The 22,556-nt window shown below is 41.4% G+C and overlaps 1 protein-coding gene across 1 annotated transcript in view; it reads right to left on the bottom strand.

Moving 5' to 3' along the window:
* DLEC1 (DLEC1 cilia and flagella associated protein) overlaps positions 1 to 21,013 on the bottom strand; it is a 36,937-nt gene extending 15,924 nt beyond the window's left edge. Inside the window, 25 exon segments of the mRNA XM_064162920.1 lie at positions 698 to 765; positions 1,279 to 1,464; positions 2,446 to 2,576; positions 4,016 to 4,126; positions 4,887 to 5,040; positions 5,265 to 5,404; positions 6,531 to 6,689; positions 6,978 to 7,108; positions 7,336 to 7,429; positions 8,417 to 8,591; positions 9,086 to 9,144; positions 10,974 to 11,166; positions 12,899 to 13,061; positions 13,990 to 14,080; positions 14,578 to 14,670; positions 15,596 to 15,732; positions 16,511 to 16,684; positions 17,473 to 17,560; positions 17,925 to 18,006; positions 18,235 to 18,455; positions 18,697 to 18,881; positions 19,668 to 19,778; positions 20,369 to 20,525; positions 20,677 to 20,817; positions 20,940 to 21,013. Of these exon segments, the coding sequence (XP_064018990.1) occupies positions 698 to 765; positions 1,279 to 1,464; positions 2,446 to 2,576; positions 4,016 to 4,126; positions 4,887 to 5,040; positions 5,265 to 5,404; positions 6,531 to 6,689; positions 6,978 to 7,108; positions 7,336 to 7,429; positions 8,417 to 8,591; positions 9,086 to 9,144; positions 10,974 to 11,166; positions 12,899 to 13,061; positions 13,990 to 14,080; positions 14,578 to 14,670; positions 15,596 to 15,732; positions 16,511 to 16,684; positions 17,473 to 17,560; positions 17,925 to 18,006; positions 18,235 to 18,455; positions 18,697 to 18,881; positions 19,668 to 19,778; positions 20,369 to 20,525; positions 20,677 to 20,817; positions 20,940 to 21,008 (3,313 nt within the window). The 5' untranslated portion in view covers positions 21,009 to 21,013.
* Between the last annotated feature and the right edge of the window lie 1,543 nt (positions 21,014 to 22,556).

Here is a 22,556-nt window from a genome sequence, read left to right on the forward strand (position 1 = left end):
CATTTTTCAGTACAATGCATCAGAAATGATAGATAGGCTCTGCTGTAGCAGAGTGGGGAAGGTAGGTAAAAGGGTTTGAGAGACAAAAGCCTGATGCAACGATATCGGACAATTGTGTAGGAGGGAAATAGCCAAATACTATACATGTTGTCTGCACTGTGTGCTGGGAATGATCCTGTGAGTGAATCAGAATCACCCATCTTTGTTTCCATAGGAAGTTTTCAAGAAGAAATAGAGATATGGAAAAGTTGAGGGAGAGGGAAAGAAGAAGCAGTGAGGGGAAGAGAGACTGACTTCATGCTTATACAACGCGTCAAACTCAGAAACGAGCTGAAAATCAAGTCACTTAACAGTGAAGTCTTAGCCAGATACTCTGAGAACAAAATGCTGACCCTGACCAGTACACCAAGTGCTGCATGTATTACTCAGCTGGCTTTTGCCTTTTCTCCACTGAAGGCTTCCATCTACACATAAGGAGGAACTTCTTTACTTTGAGGGTGGTAGACCACTGGGACCAGGCTGCCCGAGAAGTGGTGGAATCTTCTTCTCTAGAGTGATTGAAAACCTGTCTGAATACACTCCTGTGCAATCTGCTCAAGGTAAACCTGCTCTGGCAGGGGAAGTTGAACTATCTAGTCCAGAGATCCCTTCTAACTCCTATCACTTGGTGATTCTGTGATAATAGATCTTCTCATACGTGACTGTGCTCTTCTGGCTGTGTGTCTTGTGACAGGTCCTCTTCTTTTCAACAGGTTGCTTGAGGAGCTTTAAAAAAACAAACAAACAACAAAACCACCCGAGACTAAAACACAAACAAACAATCACAATAATTCTGTTAAATGAGGACTCTGCTACAGTAATAGCTCTGCCTGATCCCTACATCAGTTATATGCTATTGTAACCTAAAGAAGGGCTGCCTACAAAGCACTGTTTGAAAGTAGCATCCTTATGAGTGAATCAGCTTGGGAGTTCTAAGACTCTGTGTACAATCTAACACAGCAGAGCCTTGGCTGATGTAAACCAGCTTATGACTGTTGGCTACAAGAGTGTTTTGCCATTTACACCAGTTAAATCTTTCGTCCTTGCACTGAGAGCTGTTCCTGCAGGAAAGTTCACCAGCAGGTTTCATTACCACGGTCAGTGTAAGAGCTTGAGGAAAAGCCCACCAGAGCACTGAAAAGTGCATCTTATGACAGAGGCAACAGCACTCTGTCCTGACTTCAGATTCAACCTAGACCTACATTAGCATTTGAGTCATTATGCAGAAAAGCAACTTACAGACAGATTCCTTGTTCTGGAGCAAGTAAACACCCAGTAAAATACTCAGCTTCCAGCTTGAAGGGAGCACTGATCCCAGTGTGGTTGGTAAGAATTAGCTGGCGCTTTACTATGTCATTGACTGCCACTTCAGATCCAAAGTCCAAAAGAAGATCACACAAGCCTTGTGGCCTTTGCCTTTCATGGCTGTCAGGGAAGATGACAGCAATATCAAAACACTGAGCTTAATTTCTTATGCCACAGGTCATTCCAAGAGATTTTTGAATGTGCAGTATCAATGTGTTTGTGGTGATCAGTTGAGAGGACCATACAGCCTGTGATTTGTCATCAGCATTTACTGCTTCTACCCATGTAATGATTCATTTTGGGTAAAAACTGTTATCATGTCTAACATGCCAACCAACCAAATTAAAGCCAGTTTTACTCATATAAAGATGAGCATACCCATCCTGTACATATCAGAGTAATCCTGCTACACATCAGAAACACGACATCAAAATCAGTCAAATATACCAAGTCTGAAAGGAGTGTGCTCATCTTTCTTTAGTATCATGTCTCACAGTGTAACTATAAAATGTAATGGTTCAAAAAAAGGATCTCGGGTATAATTCTGTAATTCTGAATTCCATCTAAGAGTTGAATTTGCAAATTTTTTGGCATTCCAGAAAAAAACTGTTACACGTAAACATGTGAGAGACTACAGAGGTTCCACACTTTGATTACCAGAGAAAAAGGTGACATTTTATGCTCTCTTTAAACAAAAGTGTGAAGGCAACTGACAGTTTGCAAGTGCCAAGAGGGAAAAGGAGACCAGGCATAACATGAGTTTCACTAAGATGCAGTTAAATTCACACCAATTTATTATTCATGAACGAATGAATTCACAGTCATTCATTTGTTTCTGCTAAACAGTGGTGAAGTAGTGGTCTTCCCCAGTTTTCTCTTGGGCTTATGAAGATGCTGAACTTGGCTAGGGAGTAAAGCCAGTATTTTTCTTCACATAGGCAGCTGCAGTGAACTGTTCCAGCACATTTTACTGTCCTTGCTGTCTACAGCAGGAGGAGGAATGAAGTTTACAAAGATAAGTGGATTTTCTCCCCTTTCTACTATGTTTTTCTTTTGGTAAGAAATAGTTTTTGTTCAGCTAGGGGAAACCCCTTGATTTACCTGGCAACTGCACTTTCACAAGGTACTGAGTAGGTGACGTGCAGTCCTTTCACTTCTCCAGAAAGACTCAGAAAGAGGGGCTCAGCCATGTCTTCTATGCTACAGGAAAGGACGAGGTCTTTCAGCTCACCCTGAAAGGAGAACAGTCAAGTTTCCTTGCGAATGGAGCAAACGTCAGAGGAAAGGGAGCTTCGTTAAGGAATGTATTTAGGAAACACTTACGAACTTCACTGGGCCAAATCTAGAGCGACAATGCAACTGTGTAAAATTTTTCTGAGTTGTTTCAAGCATATTTTCTGCTACCATCAGATTTGCTTAGCAGGCAGTACCAATGTGAAAATTTGTGTCTGTTTCTTGGCTTTGTGCCCACATCAGTCCACAAGCCTGAAACAGCACCTGTAGTGATTTCTGGCATATTTCCTATATTACAAATGTTAAAGCTCCAAGCATTAATCACTTCTAGTCATGCTTAGGTAATCTTCCCAAACCAAGGTTTTATATCTGCCTAGGTTTAAAGCAGGACTTACAGGATGAATTGTGTGCCCCAATCACATCAGTGTTCTGGCTAATTCAAGATTATTGATACTTTTTTGCCTTATCGGTGTATGAATTGGTGCATCCTACATAAAATAATAGACTGGGATTCAGCTGCCTATTCAGTTTCCTAAATGTAACTTCCCTAAATGTGAGCCCTTGTGAGCTCACATGAAAAAGTGAACTCCAGATAGGAGTTCTGTGTCTCCACTGATCCGTTCATGGTAATTACGCATCTAGCTCACCTTCCCTGCAGGTGGCTTGTGTGGCATTCAGTTGCCCAGCCATAAGCAAAAGCGTTTTTCAGATCCCCAGAGTCTCCTGTTGAGCCTCCAGCTTTCCATGAAGAAGTTTCAGGTTTATTGGGATCCTGTGCCACATGTGCAAGGCATTCATGGGTATGTAAGGTCTGCTAGGGCATCTCTGATAGTAATGAAAACCTACATTTATTTGAATAACTGAAACTTAGGTCTCCAGAGACTGTAACAGGAGCCAATAAACCATACTGATAGGAAGCTCCCTTGTTTAGCTGCATTAAATCAGTTGTTTCAATGCCCCTATGATCTCTATGGCTGCATTCCTGAAGTTTGTAACCTCTGCAATCTCCACTCTATTTTGCAGACTCTCACTCCCATCAGCCCCTTTTAAGTTTTGAAATACCAAAATGTAATGAGACCAGTTGCAATCAGAAACCCAAATGTATTCTGTATATGCCAGTCTGCTCTATTTCATTGGGATAATCCAAAGTGAGGATATTAAAGCTGCAAGAAAAGTAATCAGCACTAAGAGTAATTGAATAGGCTTTCAAGAGAGAAAGAAAACAAGAATAGCTGAGAAACTGAAAGGCAGGCTAGAAAAATTGTGGACTGTCTAGTACTTTCATTCAATCATGTACCTGTAAAGCAAAGCAGAGATGCTATTCAAAACCCAGACCACTATATTTTGTATATAGAGCACCTTTCTTTTGCCAGGTGGAAGTGAGATGAGAATGCCAATGTTGCTCTTCTGGTAAAATTGCAGCAGTTACCAAACTTACCACAATATTAGCTGACAGCTCTATGCAGAATTCTTTTTCCTCATTTGGGCCTAAGGTGCCCCTGGATGGGGAGACAGCAATGGAGCAGAAAGCTGCCTGGCATCCAATGAGCTGCCAAACGGGAAGGACAGTTATCCTCAGACCTAGGACACTTTCAGGTAGCAACAAATAGTTTGTTGAGGCTTATAATTCCTCAAAGGCTGAAAAGATGCTCGTGCCTGCATTCACTCCAGATGGCTTCAGGTGCTCAGCTGAGCCACCTGTGCTGGCAGCTGAGCCACTGTCATCCCTCTCACAGTCATAAATCTTTCTAGGGTGAAGTCAACCTTTCTGATACTGGAGCAGGATCCTACAGGTGTCACATCTCTTTCTGCTGACTAGGGAAGTGGGCTACAGAGACAATCCTGGAGATGGCACCTTCTCTAAGTCACTAACTGCACAGGGCGTGAATAAAAACAAGTACCAGGTATCATGCAAAATGCTGCAGATGTAACGCCTAGGCTCCAGCTGTTCCAGAAGGTTTTCCTTGACACAAGACATCATTACTTCTCTGCTCTACTAAATTAAATGCAGACCCCTAACTGCCATGGTACCTTGTTCAATACTCTGGTAGCTTGCATCCTATTTCCTCTCACATCTCTGCCCACCCATCGTCCTGGGGATGATCCATGGACAGTAAGAGCACATTAATACCAACTGTTAGTTAATAAAGGCTGGTCTCAAGCTGAAGTTCTGCTGATAGGCTGGTAAACAGCAATCACTGCTCAAAAGATCCATCAGAAAAGCATTAAGAGCAGTTTTGTATTTTGATAGAAGTTGCAATTTGCATCCCTGCTGTATGTGTCACCCCTTAGAAGTGCATTTCATTTACCTTCCCCCATAAGTATCTTGCTGGCAGCAGTGTCTGATTAAAAAGTTTGCTGGTTGCTTTGGCAGGAACTCCAGTATACATTTCAGGGAATACTAGATGACTAGATATCAGGCATGCTTGGGGAGTCTGAACTTCAACAACAACAGGAAGATGACTGGAAATAAACACACAGATGATTTGTTGTTAATGAAATGTGCTAGACATACAACAGCATGCTGGAAAGAACGAGGATTATGTTTATTTAGCAATATTAGTGATTGGATGGTTCATTGATAGGTTACACAACTCCACTCTGAGTTCCTGCTACTTATTTCTTTGGTAAAGTCACATGAGAATTTCAGGGGAAAAAACAAAGCAGACCATCACTTTCCCCCTTACCTTCCTTCTCCATTTTCTACCTCTAATTCTAACACTGTCTGGAGACGCTGGCACAGCAATGATGTGAACTGAACTGACACAGTGCATATACCCAAAGGAGGGATTTCTCCAGCAGATGGTTGAATAGTGAAGGGAGATACCTAGAAGAGAAGAATCACAAATTTCTTTGATGTCTGCAAAGCAAGTGAAAAATGCTGAAGCCACACAATCTGATTAGGCCTTGCATGTGTCTTGTTTGTCCCTCAGACATGTTCTTTCTGTTCCTGTAGTCCCACACCAGTTTCAGCAAGCACAGTTCTAGCTGTGTGAAAACCTGGCTAGCTGAGGAGGCAGGGTTTTGCTTCTATGGAGAGAGCTAATCAGGAGGGAAAAGACAGCAGCAGTGTGTCCTCCCAAGTGGAGAGGCTGAGCAGCAGTTATGCGAGGTGCCACAAGCTGGGGAGATTCTTGGACGGAAGGTCAAGGAAAAAGAGATGGAAACAGGAAAAGCAATGTGGGGTGGGCACTGGAGAGTTTCAGGAAAGCAGGAACAGAACACTTGTCCTGTGATCTTCACAGGGATATGAACAGGTTCTCAGTACATTTCCAGGGTCTCAGTATTTGTCCTTTTTTGTAGTTTTTTGTTGTCGTTGTTGTTTGTTTCTTCTTTTTATTTTTTTTCTTCAATTGTAGGAATATTTGATGGTCTGCATCTCCCACTTAATTCTTTGTCACCAGTATGACTTCCAAGCCACTTTTAGTCTTTCAAATGAAATGGTGGAATGACCAAGACTGGAGTGGACTTCATTTGACACGCCACAGGCTAGATAATACTAAAAAATATCTTTAACATTCATTGTGGTAAAAAGTTGTTTTGGGACACACCTGTGTGTTTCAAAGTGATTGTTTAAAGCCAAGAGGCCCAGTTCAGTAGGCGATGAGATTCTTGTTCATGATGCTGATGTGGGGGAGAGTGGTTAGCAGCCTCAGTCCTGTTTAAGTTTTACTTTCTTACTACCAGCACCAGCTGAAATCACTGTCATAAAGGGAATATTCCTTGTCTGTTTGGATCAGGCTGGCAGAGGGTGTGTGATAAATGGAAATAGGAAAAAAATGCAAGGAAGCATTTGATCTCTGAAGAACTTGAGCTGTTATGGATATATACAGAACCAACTTTGTAAGAAGTCTAATAAACTAGAACTTTTGCATTCTGGAGGGAACATTACATCTAAGCATAAGGAAGGAATGGCTAAAGAGGGAGCACAGCCAACTCTAGAAGCAACTTACCTCTTCGTTCCTTTCAGCTAGACAAACCTGGCTTTCCTGCATTCTCCACTGTGCTGGCAGACAACTCAGATTAATGATCTCAAAAGTTCTTAACACGCTCTCACCCTGCTTAGTCAAACCTAACTGGATTGATGGGACATCAATACAAAGAAGTGGACCCTAGGACACCAGGAAACAAATGTCAGAATGGACACTTTTGCCAGAACTGCCTAATTAAGAAGCATACATTATGTGAGATTTACATTCAGTGTTTCAGAGGACAGCAGAAAGCAAACGCTTCACACATAACACAGGAAAATTCTTATTATCATCACTGCCTCAACAGTTACTGGACAGCAAACCCAGCTCCTATCTATAACTGCTTCAGAAGTGACATACCTTTAGCTCCATTTGGACAGTGGCCAGACCCAACAGTCAGTCATCTTGCAACACTGAATTATTCCTTACCTTAAAAGCAGCCTCAACATGCAGCACAACTGGCTCTGGACAGTGTTCAATCTTACACTGCACATTATGGCTGACGCACCCAGGTTTGCTTCCAGTAACTGCCAGTTCAAATTCACAGCATGAACTAGAATCTAGGAGAGAAAAAAATCAGGATCCTGCCTCACCCTTTTGCAAAGAAACCTGCTCCTGCAAGCCTGCTGTTTAAGCTCTTGTGAGCAAATGAAGTCTCCAGCTGGCACCAGCGGGCTGGGGATCAGGCCTTGCTTTGCAACTTGCATTATAGTGCTCTGTGACTTTTCCACTCATAGCAATTTAAATATTTCTGTCATTAATTGATGCTTGCAAGAAGAAACTTTACCTATGAGGCCAGTATGGGGTTCAACTTCTATGATGTCACAGGACAGGATTTTCTCCCATGTGTACTTGATCGATGATTTGCTGTTATTCCACATCTAAACCAATTAAAATCAATGAGACCATTAATTCACCTTATGCTTTCACAGCAAACCAGACCCTGCAAGTTTTACACCTGACCGTATCCTGATCACCACTGAACATTACAACCTACTATTACACTAGTCTAAGTGCACCATACTTCACCTGAGTCATGCCATAAACTGATCACAGGGAGAGTGGAAAGGCACATAGCTTCATCCTTCATCTAACCTCCAACTTGGGCAGCACTAACCCAGTGCCATGTACTAAGTACTGTTATTTTCATGAAAATGCTGTATCCTCCTGTTCTCCTCTGTGATGTAAAACAAGAACAACAAGTGGGATTCACCTGTTTGTATTTTAGATGTCTGCAAAACATATGCAGGAGCTACATCTGGCCTTATCTCCTAGGCCTCTCTTTATGAAAAATAAAGCCAAGTAGGGAGCGGTGGAGCAATTCCTCCCACATCAGTTAGCCGGTAAGGTGAGATTAATCAGCCCCTGGACGCTGCCAGTGATGTCTTTGAGGTCTATATGGAAAGCTTAGTGCAGGTAGCTCAGACGTGGAGATCTTTGCTGAAAGCCCTGTATTTAGTCAGATGACAGAAGCACTATATTGAACACAGTGACTATCTTCACACAGCTGAAGGTGCTTTCTGGAACTTGAAGAAAATCCATTAACCAATCTTTCCAAGAATGTTATTGTATTTGAAGCCTTTTAAGCTTTCCCCCCAATTTTCAAAATTCTAAACTTAAACTTCTGATCTTTCATCTTGAGATGAAAAAAAAGAGCAAAGCCTGCTGCCTGGAGTGTGGGGCTAAGGAGGCTTGCTAGGGATTTCAACAAACTCTCTGGGAGTCAGAGCCTCCTTTAAAAATATGTAAGGAGAACTAAACTAACGTGGACTGTCCGGTATCGTCAGATTGCCTGATGTCTTCTATAACACCTATGAAATCTTGTGACACAAAGCACAAGATAGCAACAAAGTCAAAAGCAAACTAACCTTAAATCTTTTCCTGATGTTTACACCAATAAAGATTTCTCCAGGGATGATAACAGCATATGGTTCCAGAAGAATTTGAAATGGTTCTGTTGATCCCTTAACTGCTATTTCCAGTGCTATTACATCCTCTGTTTTGCATTCTGGAATGTTTTGAAGTGTCCTCTCCTTTATCAAGCTTTGGGAAGAAAAACTATTAAACATCTTAAACTAGTGTTTAAACTGGATCTCATCTTTCAGTATCCTGATCACAAGTGTCTCCAGTCTGTGGGCAGTTAGCTTAGGCTGGGGACCATTAAAGACTGGGAAAATTACAGTAGTTCAGTAAGGTACTCCAGTTGTCCCAGTCTGTTCATGAACAAGTGTGTAAGTCACAGACTGCTGTGACAAAAAGTAATATCAGGGAAACCTGTTGGAAATCTCAGCAGAAAGCCTGGAAAATAACAGAAAATGACAGTTTTGTCTTTTTCCAAGGGCCTTAGGTAGGGCTAAGGCATCTCTTCAAACATGAGGGAAGATCATAGAGATCCTCTTTATAACACAATTAGTTGTGCAGATAAAATCCTTTATAATTGTTTGTCCATCAACACCAGTAAGAGGAAATCCAGTAAATTAATGCAATAGCATAGCTACAACCTGGCTACAGATCTCACCAGCAATTTCTCAGCTTACCAAGGTGATTCTGGGACATCCCTCAGTACCATATGAATCACACTGTGATAACTCTTCAGCTACACAGTAAAGAAGAAAAGGATTTTAATGTCGAATAATCAATCATGTTTGGGAATTAAAAAAAAAATGATGGAAAAGTAGTTTACATGTAAGGGATGAATGATCATCAGCAGAGTGCTAAGCTCTGATAAACAGCAACTAAACTCTAGAGTTACTAAAAGAAAACATATTTGATGGCAAAATACTAAGCCAGATTCTGATCTCATGGAATATGATGCCAAGGAAAATACTCATTTTTGACATGCCTGTTATTATTTCCCTAGTATATTGCATACTACACACAAGCATCTGCAAACACTGCCCAAATTAAACTCAGTACTGCTGTACTAACATGAACTTTCTTCTAACCACTCCAGAGTATTTACCTTAATTTACTGTCCATCTGATTTTGAGCAAGAAACCCTGTTTTTCCATCAGAAGAGGTTGCCTTCTACTTTCTAATGGAGAGTGGGGAAGGACGCACAGAAGTAGGCCTTAAATTTGAAGGGCTTTGAAAAAGATTCATCTGTTTGTAGAGATATATTAACGTCAATTCAATATAGTTGCCTATTAACCCACTAAAATATTTTAAAACTCAGTTTCTCTTCCATAGTCACTTGAGATATTCCTACGTCTGTCTGTCAACCATCACACTATGGGTTTTTTTCCATTCTTAGGCTTACTTTGGTTTGAATTTCTTTAGCTACAGTGAGAGGTTCAGTGAGCAGAAACTGCAACAACAGTCACCGGTACAGATGCATTCAAACATCACTGAACTCTTCTTTATGCCTCACAGCTGTGTACCCTTATTTCTCTGCCAAAGGCTACTAACTATCCATCCCCCTAATTTTCCACACAGCTCTTCACAGAACACATTTCAGCCCCAAAGAACCGGAAAAAGCTTAAAAGCTGGGAAAAAAAAATCTATTTGCTAAGCAAACATTTTTAGGCTGTGTGCTAGTTTGAGCCTAGCCGGGATTTTTTCATGAGAGGAATTAGATGCTAGGCTGTGAAAAGGAAACAGTGGTGATGTCTACCTCACTCTTAGGCTTGCCGAGACGTACGAAAACAAGAACGCAAACATAGATAACACAGTTGCTCTTTGGCTTTGGCTGCCTCCCTTCTCTCCCTAACCTGCCATCCATCTAACTCATCTGTCTGCTTTCTAATTGCCCTGGCTGATTCTCCAAACTCGAATGTAAGGCAAAGTCTGGGATAAGGTACAGGGGTGGAAAGGGGGCGGAAGGATAGTTGGGAGCCCCCTTTGGGGACTCTGGTTTCTGTATTATTTTTTTAACTTGTATATTACTGTATATAGTTGTATACATTGTAAATATCTGCTTGTATATCCTGCTGAGATGTAAATATAGCTTCATTCTTTAATTTACAGCCACTGAGTCTAGTCTGGGTGATTTTTCTTAAGCGTGTGGGTGGTGGGTAACACCCAAACCATCACAGGCTGCAGCAGATACGGGGCACATCTCCAGAGCCACTCACTCAGCAGAAAGGGAAGAGCCAGGAGATTGTGGAGGAGCTGATATTGTGGTGAGGGTGGCAGCTCTACCAGTCAGCATAGCTGCAGCTCTGGGGATGTGTCCACAGTTTCAGTGCAAAATTTATTGTGTCCTGTCAGTATAAAAAATGAGGTAAGATCAGAAACTGTCTCGCATTTTGTAGCCAAAACATGCTTTCTTCTAGCAAAACAAACTTTCTGCATTCTGAGTGCTGTTTATCAGAGCGTACTACTGGCTTACTAAATTTAATTTAGGAAGCAGCACAGCAAGGACTTTATGACTTGCATGAAAGTACACAGCTGGAGTTTGTAGATAGGAAGCAATAAAAGTCATACCTCCTGTGGAGTGTAAGTGAGAGTAAATTCATGATCTGCGTGTGGGAGCAAAACTCCCTGCTCAGGATTCACAGAAAAGGCAGATTCTGTGTCTGGCTTGCATTTGAGCTTCATAAAGTCTGCAGTTTCTTCTGATATTAATGGTTTCAGATTAGGCTTCATTTTCTGCCAGCAAAAAGGAAGTTCTACGTGGCTGCAAAGAGATCGATAAAAGAAAAACCATGATTAAAAAGGTGAGTTCTATTTGAGTAAAATACCATGGAGGAAAACTGCAATTCCTTTTTACATGTACGGAACTCATTTCTGTGTACATTAAAGGGGTTAGACTTGCCAGTCTCTGTGAGCTACCAAGCTAAAGAGGCAATGTAAGGTCAGAATGTGTAAACTGTACAAAGAACGTGCTAATATGGAAATAAGTGCTATAGATGTGTGAGATATATTAACACTTTCTTCTCTTATTTAACTTGTCAAATCACACAGCTTTCGGGAAACTCTACAATGCTTCCTTTAAGAATCTGAGATCAACAGGGCCATTCCTGCTGATATCAGTGTGTTTGTATTAGATCACTGCTGGAGGTTTACATAATGTCCTGAATTTAATCCAAGTGCAAGATGCGGTTTTTAACATGTCAACAAACACAGTGGCTCCAGCCAAGATCATAGCAATGGCTCTGCAGTAGTCACTGTAATCCAGAAAAGATTGCTTAACCTAGGTTACTCCAGCTGAAGTGTATCCAGTGGAATATCTTAATGGATTTTGAAACCTTGCTTGTGCTGACCTCAAAAACTTTGCCTTACTAAAGGGAGAAAAGACATTGGAATTTGAAAGTGAGTATCAATGACAAATCTGAACACAAACAATTCTTGTATCACTTTCTCTAGCAGTAGAAAGTTTTCTCTTTCCTGCTTCTCTGGAGTTCAGTCTCAGCCTGTCCAACCTTGTTTCATACAAATGCTGACATCAGAGGTGCAGGACTGCTGTCATGCTTAAAAAACAGAGAAAACGTGGAAATTGACATAGTCCATCCTTTTCAGTTTACAAAATCCAGTTCCCTGAATCACACTCACTTTACTCAAACAAAATTCTGTCCTGGTATTGTGCACGGACACAAAACACCCCCCCAGAAATTCACTGTAGCAAGCAGCAGCTTATATTAATCTATCTTAGAACAGTGCCGACCTCTTCAGTGGTTGGAGGACCTGCAGCCTCTGAATACTGCAGTCATGCACCTTAATGTACTTCTGCTGCCTGACTGATATTGAGCAAAATCAGGATGCCACTATGTTTGGTGCAATGCAACTGTATACAGGGACATCTGCCTTGACTTTAAATAAAGCTTATAGCTAGGATGCAACAGCAGAACTCATGAGAACGTTTTAATATGATTTAGTTATACTGGGCTGTTGTTTTACTCAGTAGAGATCCAGTGAAGTCCAGGACACATTATGACTTGTTCTATGGGAGATCTCTGCAGTCAGAACTGTGTCTTTAGAAGCATCTATTTGCCTGCACTACGGAGGGAAAAGTGTATGGGGTGCTTAGCTCAGCTGCACAAGTATATGTTGCAGACATATAAAATTAGACAAATCTCATCTGGGTGATCCTGTTAATTATTTTCTGCAGCCACCCATAATTACAAATCTTTTTGAGTTGTAGATTTATCTAAACTGAAGCAAATATATTGACCTTAGCAGTGCATGAACCTAGTGTTTGCTGTAACACTTCATCTATGTATTGTGTTTCAGCTCTTTAAAGTGTATCCTTGAAGCATAATTACTAAAACAATGGAGCAAAAAGAAGTGAGGTTTCTGCACAGAGTTTATCAGCTGCATGAAGATCTCTCCAGCTTGAGAGGGTGTGGTATCACAAATGAGATCCCTACCAGCATGTGCAGAGCATTACTCTATTAACAGTAGCTACATACAGATTGTTTCTTATAAGCAATTTCTTCTCCTCAGTGGTGTGTGGGTTTTGTGGCTCAAACCATATGAGATGCTGTGCTGTTACATCAGTGACTTCGCCAGGTTCAGGTTTGCTTTCTCCACCCGTGATGAACACAAGTTCCAGATCTATCAGCTCTCCAACCCCTTGAAGACAGAAGCAGGTATCATTGCTTACCATCTGGCTACCAACATCATCACTATTACTCATTAACAGCAAACGCTAACCATGGCTGTTCATGATTACATCTGGTGTTTCCTCAAGAGTCAGAACTCCAATGTACTAATTGTACAATAACTTCTTGATGTTCTTTGTTTATTAATAGATGTCAACAGAGATCTTCTCTTCGCTAATTTAACAGATTTGGATTTCAGGGTGTTGTGGGGGTCACAAACTCAGCTCACATCAGCATAATTTCACTGAAGTGCGCAGAGTGTTTGCAATGGCTGATAATGTGGCTCCCAGACGTTTTCATCAGAATATAAAAATAAAAACCATCAGCAAATGCACTGCTAAAAATTTCCAAAGGCAATACCTCTAATGAAGTGATTAAATAGACTATGAGTCAGGCCTAATGTTATAGCATAACTACCGTACAGGACAAGCACTAATATCTACAGGAATTTCAAGTGGTTTCATTAGCTAATCCAAAGACTGCCTGCCTTGCCTGAATGCCCTGACCCAAGCATGTGCCCCAAACTTGCTTCATATCCAAATGTAACTCTGCTCTGCTCAAACTGATGTTTTATAGCTTGTCATGTTATCTTAATGGTACAAAAGTCTAAGGAACTGCACCTAACAACAGGTTTTGTCTTCTGCTACTTGTTGACATGCTACATTTGAATTTCTGGCTACAGCAAGTTAAGAGCTCAGTACTTTCTGGGTCCCATGTATTTCATGCACTGGGAGCAGTAATAACAATAAAAATACTTAGGATTTAACATCACCAGGGGACAAAGTATTTGCTTAATCCAACGACATAAAACGCTTCTGTCACTTCAAGCCATCGACCACCATTCACACTAACTGAATATATGACAGGAATGAGATCTCTGAAAGTTGTTAGAAACAAACCTGTGACTGTAACATCCTTGACTTCATAATTGTCACAAAAAACGGTGTATGTTTGCTGTGAGACCCCCAGAAAAGAAGGGAAAAACACTACCTGAAAGAGAGGAGTGAAACAGCAATGTCTGTAACTGATTTCTCTATAGGAAGTAATAAACTTCAATTTGTAAATGTTCACTAAAGGACATTTAATCAGTATTTAAATCTTACATTTGCAGGAAACAGACAGTGTCACATCCCCTTAGAAGAAGCCAGGAAGAAATAGGTGTTTTCTGTGTCACTAAACCTACACCAGAAGCTGCCTTTGTAGTCACTGGAGATGTGAGCAGTCGACTGAGTTAGCTTTATAGAAGGCTCTCTCGGAACCTGACTGGTCTCTGGGTGGCTAAGCAAGACTTTGACAACGTTGCAATGACAAACTCTCCAGTAAGACTCATCACTGAAATTCCTCCAGTATAATTGAGCAAAAGGATCTGAGCATTTTTGCTCACACAAATTCACCCTTGCAAGGCCCAGCCAAGATCTTCTAAAATGATTTTGCTTGCTAATGCATTTGGTAAAGTATAAATACCTTCTACAGCTGTTGGTACTAACCTCTACTGTTGTACTCTGCCCTGGAACGAGCTCAAAAGCATCAGGATGGATTCCAAAAGGATCTTGTATCACAAAACCAACAGTGGCAGCAGCCTAACATGTTAAAACAAAACACAACAAAACCACCACCACCACCAAATGATAAACTAAATGAATCAAGTTGTTTTCAAAATACAAGGTTACAAAAAACGGGCGGTGTATTACAGCATCATTGTCATACTTCTTACTGTAATTTTTGTCACACACCTCAAAAGCATGTAGCTTATGAATACAGCTTAATTAGAAGGAATCCTCCATACTTTATAATTACCTTGGTGAAAGCAGGAGGGAAGATGCTGTCTCCAAAGACAGATGATAGTGTCATGAGCCTTAATATTCATGTTCACAGAAGAACAGCTATGCCTGAGCATAGGAGTTTTGTCTGTTCCTCCATTTTTCTGACCCACTCTGAGCTAGAAATGTAAAGTGTTCAGAAGGGTCAACCTGGCACAGCAGCTATCCATTAGCTTTTCCTCCAGCACATGAAATACCAATTGCCCAGTCACATCTTTGTCTATTTCACTGAGACCCTGCTCAGTGATGGAAAGCTAAATACAGAGCTGTACTGGAGTAGATTTTTAAGGTCTACAGGTACAGCAAGGTCAGTAAGTAATGTCTTTGGTGAAGAAGAGAAGGAAATTAGCTCAAGCAACACTTGAACTGCTTGTATTTCTATTTGCTTTAAAGGTAAGGTTGATGTTCAAGCCAGTTGTCCTTATCCTGATCTATACTTGAGTTTACCTCACCACCAAGCAAGACAGTTCCTTCCAGAGGCAAGCCAGAGCACAAGCAGAAGCTTCAGACATTCATGCAGATTGGCCTTGAGGATAAATCTGAATCCCTGAGGGAATGGCATGGTACAGATGTCCTCATCAAGGCCTTATGATGTCTGTGCTAACATACCCTGACTAGCCCAAAAGGCCTTACGTCAGAGCACCTACATCATACCATATTCAGTATTCCACTTCTAATCACTCACCCTGGAATTAGGAGGTGGCCAGGCATGCTTTGGCATTATACAGAACATCCCAGCATTTATTCCTTCATTTCTGCACAAAAGGTTCATTGATTTTACTCCTCCAACAAGGCAGGAACCACAGTCTATAATGTCAGGCACTGCAACGAACAGCACAGAAAATCAGACTGCACAGAGAGTGCAGGCCAGCAGCTGGCAAAGCCAGCTTCTTCCTAAATAGCTCTTACAGACAGCAGTACTGCACCAGAATATTCTCAGTGCCGCAGTCCAATTCTTTCTATTTGAAAGGTATAAAGTATGAGGTGCATTCATCTTACATTGTAATGTTACTTCTTCCTTAAAGACTCTATTGAACGATGAAAAAAAGTAAGATGATTTTTTAAAGCTCAGTATAACATAAAAATACATAAAAATTAAAGCAAGTTTCTGCAAAAGTAATCTTTGCTGTTATAGCTGAGGCTAGATATCAGAAACTCCTATATGTCATGACCTATGGCTATGACAATCCTTTGTCATATCCATATATAATTAATGTATAATTATATTAATAGTACTAAAATAGTTGATTAAATAATAATTCCTTAGTATTCGGGGTTAGTACTACAATTAGGAGTTCAGGAACTGACAAGACACAAACCCAAAAGAGTGGTTGCTGCTCATTTCTCTAATAGAGTGAAACAGAAAATTAATAAGAGCGTGACATGGAAAGACCATAAAATTGAGGAAAAATTTAACAGGATTACATTTTAACAACTAATAAATCTATTAGGAGTGAAAACTAGACAGATAGAAACATGCAGAAAGTGCACTGCCAAGTTTGCCTGTATTTGTTGTGTAACACAAAACTGGAGACAATCAAGTGAAAAACTACCCATGTCCATTAAGTTTAGAGAAACTCAAACATTGGACATTACTGACATGTTAACACTGGAGGTGGTCTTCTAGCTTGGATAGGGATCGGAAGAGGTTTTGATGCTGGAAACTCCACTAATATACAATCTTCATAATCTCCTACATTTTCAGGAATAAATTGGACTGTGTACTGGCATGTCATCCCAGGAGCAATCATTCCTCCCTTTCCTGGAAATTTTCCTTGGAAAAAAAGAATGCAGGGAATTAAAAATGTAAAACCTCCCAACGCTGGCATATGTATTTATGATCACATCTGCCTCTGGAAAGGTGCCTGCCTGTAAACTCTCCCCATTTATTGCCTACGTCAAGCTGATAAAAACAGATGATCACGAAAGGCCAGCCAGTGTAAGCTGTGTATGTGCATATCTTCCATGGAACTCAAAAGGTTTTCATCTGAAATGTGCCTCTCACAAATAGAGAAAACAGAGCAAAGGGAAACATTTTTTCTCTACAACAACACAGCAAGGCTTACATAGGGGTATCCTAACTTCTTCTAAACACTCCTCCAAAGCTGTGATTGAGATATCATACTCTCCTTAGGCAACTTATCCCAGTGCCTGGAAAGATTACTTAATTTTCTTAATTTCCTTAAATCACTTAATTTCCCCCTAACCTAATATTCCTTGCTGCAATTGAAGTAAATTGTTTCTTGTCCTCTCCATCTGGTGATATCAGTAGAAACTACATGTGAGGAATTTTGGGTAAGACTCAATCTGAGTATTCCATATTTCACTCTAACTTCAAACACTTTAATGTTAATCTTCTTAAATTCCTCATTAGATCGTGCAAATTTGCTTTTTAGTTGCATGTGAATAGTCCTACAGATAGAAGTAATTTTTCAGTTTCTAAAGAACTGAGCACTATGGATAGCAGAACCAAACAGCACATGTCTGAAAACTCTTTGTTCAAGCTGATAAATTAGATCTCTTACATGTTAACATCCTAAAGCCAATAAAAAGAGCCCTTACCTGGCCTAATGGCAAATGCTGAAGTAGAGGGAGGGATAAGTCTTACATGATGACATGTTGAAGTGATGTTTAGCAACTCTATAGTCATCTTCATTTAAAAAAGAAAACAAAATATTCCATTGCAACTATTATCATTCATTATAATGTTAGTACTCTGATAGTAGGAACTAAATGCATCTAATTAAAAAAAAATCAGTTCATTTGATAAAGGCTGAATCAGATACACCCAAAACAGAGACTGAAAAGGGTCCCCTTTTGGTTTTCACTGGTTAACGTGTTGGTGGCATGTGTGAAAGAGTAAGGAAGGTAAAGGGTCAGTAATTCAGTACAAAGAAGAAACTTAGGCTGTTGTTAGGGTGCAGAAAGCCAAAAGACTGGGTGAAGTATGTAGATCAGGGCAGTACATAATGCTTCTCAGTGGTGGAATTAACTCCATACAAAGAAGTTCTCACCTCATAAGCCTGTCCAACTTCATAATCAGAAAACAAAACAGTAGATGGATTGGCAAGAAACACAGGAACAAAGGAGGTATCACTGAAAAATAAAAAATAACTTTAAAAAATGGAGACAGTCTCTTGCTGCCTAGTTCTTTGAATACTGATAAAAAAAGAAACTGCAACATCAAACTTTCATGCAGATATGCTGTGTTTCCTAAGAGGCTATACAGACATATAGCTCAAAATATCTAGGTGTACATGCACAGTAATCCTATAGTGGATCTCTCTGTGTGCTCAGAATCAAGAAACTGTATACAGTGCATACCCATTATTATCTTCTGATTTTCCTCTGGCTATGACTTGTTCCACCTTTTCTTGAGAAACAACAAGAGATTTGCCACCACAAGAAGACTTTGGTGGGAAAAAGCGAGGGTTCTTCAAGTAATTCTGCCTTCTTTCGAGTCTGGCAAGGTAAGCATGCTCACTTTCTTCCTCTGCTTTGCACTTTCTGTCTTTCCAGGCTAGCTTCTCTGAGGTACTTGTTTTCTTTGAAAAGCAGTCAGACCACGGTACAAAATTAAACAGTGTTTCTAAGGATAATGATAAAAGCATCTCTACATGCCTGATTAAAGCACTGACAATTCAGATAGAAATACTGTTCTTCTCTTAGCAGCACAAGTAAGATCAGTACTGGATCTAAATCAACAGTACATTGATATTCACCCTTAGTTACAGGAACAACCATGCAGTTCTGACAGACTGAAGCTAATACATCTGTAAAATGTACCTTTGTTATCTTTGTAATGTAATGGCTATAGGCTGCAGTTGAAGGCAGAGATAATGTGCTTAAGGACACATCTGGCAGTTTCTCAATTATTTTCTGCAGGTATGCAGGCAGCTGGTTCTGTGAGACTGAGGAAACATGCTGTCTAACATTAAAGGTCCCTTTGACATAATCAGGTGCCAATTTTCCTGCAACTCAAAGACAAATTTATTTCTGTATGAGAAAACCACAAATGATAAGCATTTGGTCTAAGCATAGGTGGACGAACTAATTTTGGTCACATTGATGATAAAAGTACACTTAAAGTCTTCTAGAATGAAATTTAAGTTTATTATTTATTTTCATAAAACCATAGCATTGTTTTGGTTGGAAAAGATGTCTAAGATCATCAAGTCCAACTGTCAACCTTAGGCTGCCATGGCCACTAAGCCATGCCCCAAGGTGCCAGGTCTACATGTTTCTTGGACTCTTTCACAAACACTGACTCCACTAAAAAAATAAGTGAAGATGTCTCGACACTGCCAATTTTTTCTTCCTGATCTTTCTTTGTAAATTAAACTGACATATTTCCAGAACTGGAAAATTTTAAACCTCAAATAGTATGATTTTATTTCACTGAAAATACATGGAGGTTTTTTTAATGTAATCACTTCTCTGTATATTGAATCTTTGTGCTAATGAAGTTGAATGCAAGAACAGTCACAATTAATGTAAATTTTGTGTCAGATGAAAGAAATGCAAACAAATGTGTGACCACCATTAAATTCCATATTTAAGCATATTTAACCTCAATAATTGTTAATTTATCCATTTTGTTTTGACAATGTCTCTTTAGTGGATTTTATGCTGCAAAACTATGGTCTGTTCTGCATGGGTAGAAAGCTATAACAATATACTCAGATCTGCTATATTCTTCAGTGCTTTGATTCTCAGAGTGTTGTAAACAGTCTAAATTATTCCCAGTTTTAAGTTACCTTTCAGTTGTCTAGTAACAGGTATTTTATCAGTGATGTAATCATCAGGGCAAGTTAAATGATTTTTTCTAAGGAGTTCATTATCCACAATCCACCTAAAAGAGGATGCCACTGCAACAGTAAAATGAAATAAATAACAACAACAAAACAACAAAAAACCCAAAACCCCAACTCCCACAACAACAAAACCCCCAACCCCTCCTCAAGTGTAGCCCTTTAATCAAACCAAAGTAATGCTATTTTTATAAGCCATTCTTCTAGATTTTATGATTTCCTCTCAGGTAATACTTTTGGATAGAGATACAGTCTGGTAGTTTAATGCCAAAGCTTGGACATACATCTCCACAATTCTAAATTCAATTCAAACCCAACTATGTGTCTATCAGAGAAACGTTTAATCTTCGCTTGCTGCTGTCATATATCCAGGTACGTAAGCTTCAAAAAAGTTAGGTCATAAGTCGTTGACTGTGAATCTAATGCTTTGAAAATGACCTGTATTTTTAGTTTATTTCAGCGCCAAACAGATGTTGCTTTGTTTGAATCCCTGCACAAAATACTTCAAAGTTGCTCTGTTGATATAAAGCCAGCCCAGAAGCTCACTGACGGGTGTCAGTCCTAACAGCAATTTAGACAAATGTCACCTTGGTCTCTGGGTACCAGAAGCATGTACTGGGGAGAGACAGTATTTCCAGAATCCTCACCTGGTGGCAATCCTATTTTGTGAAAATCTTTCACCACATCTGCCTTCAGCACGTTTAGGGCCCTTTCTTCTTCAGCTTTTGCTCGATGTTGGGATTGAATGATATTCTCTTCTACCGTGTCAGCTGCTTTCAGTTGTTGCTGGTACTCGGAAAGAAGCTGTCATGGACATGGGTGGGTAGATAAATGAGTGTAAATAAAGATCTATTCTAGGATCTCTACCACCCCCACCTTTTTATTTTACAGAAGATCTATAAAATAAGAAGTAGCAATGAAAGCTGAACAGAGCTCCAAACTCTGACTTCTGTACCTTCTCTAGCTCCTCTGTAAAACTCTCATGACAAACATCATCTCCTCCTTGGGATTTGATCCAGTTCGTCTCCAAGTCTGCTCCAATAACATCTCCAGTGTACCGGTCCTCAAGGATGCTACCCAGCAAGTGAGAGATGTCCTGAGAAAGGATAATAAGGAAGTTAGTGCTTAAAGCCTGAGATAGGAGAGATTCCTGGACTGCACAAATGTCTAGAATTAGCACATAGAGGAAAAGCTGGGGGAAAGGGCTGGGAAAGGTACCTGGAAAGGACCGTGAAAGGGGACATGCTCTGTGTGTGTGTGTGAACAGTGAGGTGTTAGGATATTCATGCAAGGATGTGTGTGTGTGTGTGTGTTCACGAGGCCATGCACGCACAGAGAGCATGTCATGGGTTATGCAGAGGTGTGCCTGCTTGGGGCTGTATGAGCTGTGTGTGTGAAGGGCATACAAGTGCGGTGCAGGTGTTGTGGTTTAACCCCAGCTAGCAGCTCAGCCCCACACAGCCACTCCCTCATTGCTCCTTGATGGGATGGAGAGAGCTGGAAGAGCGAGAAAACTTGTGAGCTGAAATAGACAGTTTACTAGGTAAAGCAAAAGCCACATACATAAGCAAAGCAAAATAAACTCATTCACTACTTCCCATCAGCAGACAGGTGTTCAGCCATCCCCACGAAAGCAGGGCTCCATAATGCATAACAAGAAAAGGCAAACACCATTACTCCGAACACACTCACCCCTTCCTTATTCTTCCCTGAGATTTATATGCTAAGCATGACATTATAGGGTATAGAATATCCCTTTGGTCAGTTTGGATCATCCATTCTAGTTGTGTTCCCTTCCAGCTTCTTGTGCACTCCCAGCTTACTCACTGATGATGTGAGGAGCAGAAAAAACCTTGACTCCGTGTAAACACCACTCAACAATAACTAAAACGTCTCTCTCTTATCAACAGGACAAACCCAAACACAGTTCAAAACAGGTACTGTGAAGAAAATGAGCTATCCCAGCCCAAACCAGTACAACAGGGGATATGTTTGTGCCTGGCTGTATGCAGGAGTGGGTGTGAGGATGTTTGCAGGGTGGGTGTCTGTGTGCAGCACTGTTGCAGGGAGGGTGTCTGTGCAGCGCTGTTGCAGGGTGGGTGTCTGTGTGCAGCACTGTTGCAGGGTGGGTGTCTGTGCAGGGCTGTTGCAGGGGGGGTGTCTGTGCAGCACTGTTGCAGGGGGGGTGTCTGTGTGCAAGGCTGTTGCAGGGGGGGTGCCTGTGCAGGGCTGTTGCAGGGGGAGTGCCTGTGCAGGGCTGTTGCAGGGGGGGTGTCTGTGTGCAAGGCTGTTGCAGGGGGGGTGTCTGTGCAGGGCTGTTGCAGGGTGGGTGCCTGTGCAGGGCTGTTGCAGGGGGGGTGCCTGTGCAGGGCTGTTGCAGGGGGAGTGTCTGTGTGCAGGGCTGTTGCAGGGGGGGTGCCTGTGCCGGGCTGTTGCAGGGGGGGTGCCTGTGCAGGGCTGTTGCAGGGTGAGTGTCTGTGTGCAGGGCTGTTGCAGGGGGGGTGTCTGTGCAGGGCTGTTGCAGGGGGGGTGCCTGTGCAGGGCTGTTGCAGGGGGAGTGCCTGTGCAGGGCTGTTGCAGGGGGGATGTCTGTGCAGGGCTGTTGCAGGGGGGGTGCCTGTGCAGGGCTGTTGCAGGGGGGGTGTCTGTGCAGGGCTGTTGCAGGGGGGGTGCCTGTGCAGGGCTGTTGCAGGGGGAGTGTCTGTGTGCAGGGCTGTTGCAGGGGGGATGTCTGTGCAGGGCTGTTGCAGGGGGGGTGCCTGTGCAGGGCTGTGGATGCCCGCGGGCCACAGCCCCTCCGCGTTACCTGTGTGCAGAGGCTCCGCTGGGCCATGG

Source organism: Pogoniulus pusillus, chromosome 23 (assembly GCF_015220805.1).
Source record: "Pogoniulus pusillus isolate bPogPus1 chromosome 23, bPogPus1.pri, whole genome shotgun sequence".
Taxonomy (NCBI): Eukaryota; Metazoa; Chordata; class Aves; order Piciformes; family Lybiidae; genus Pogoniulus; species Pogoniulus pusillus.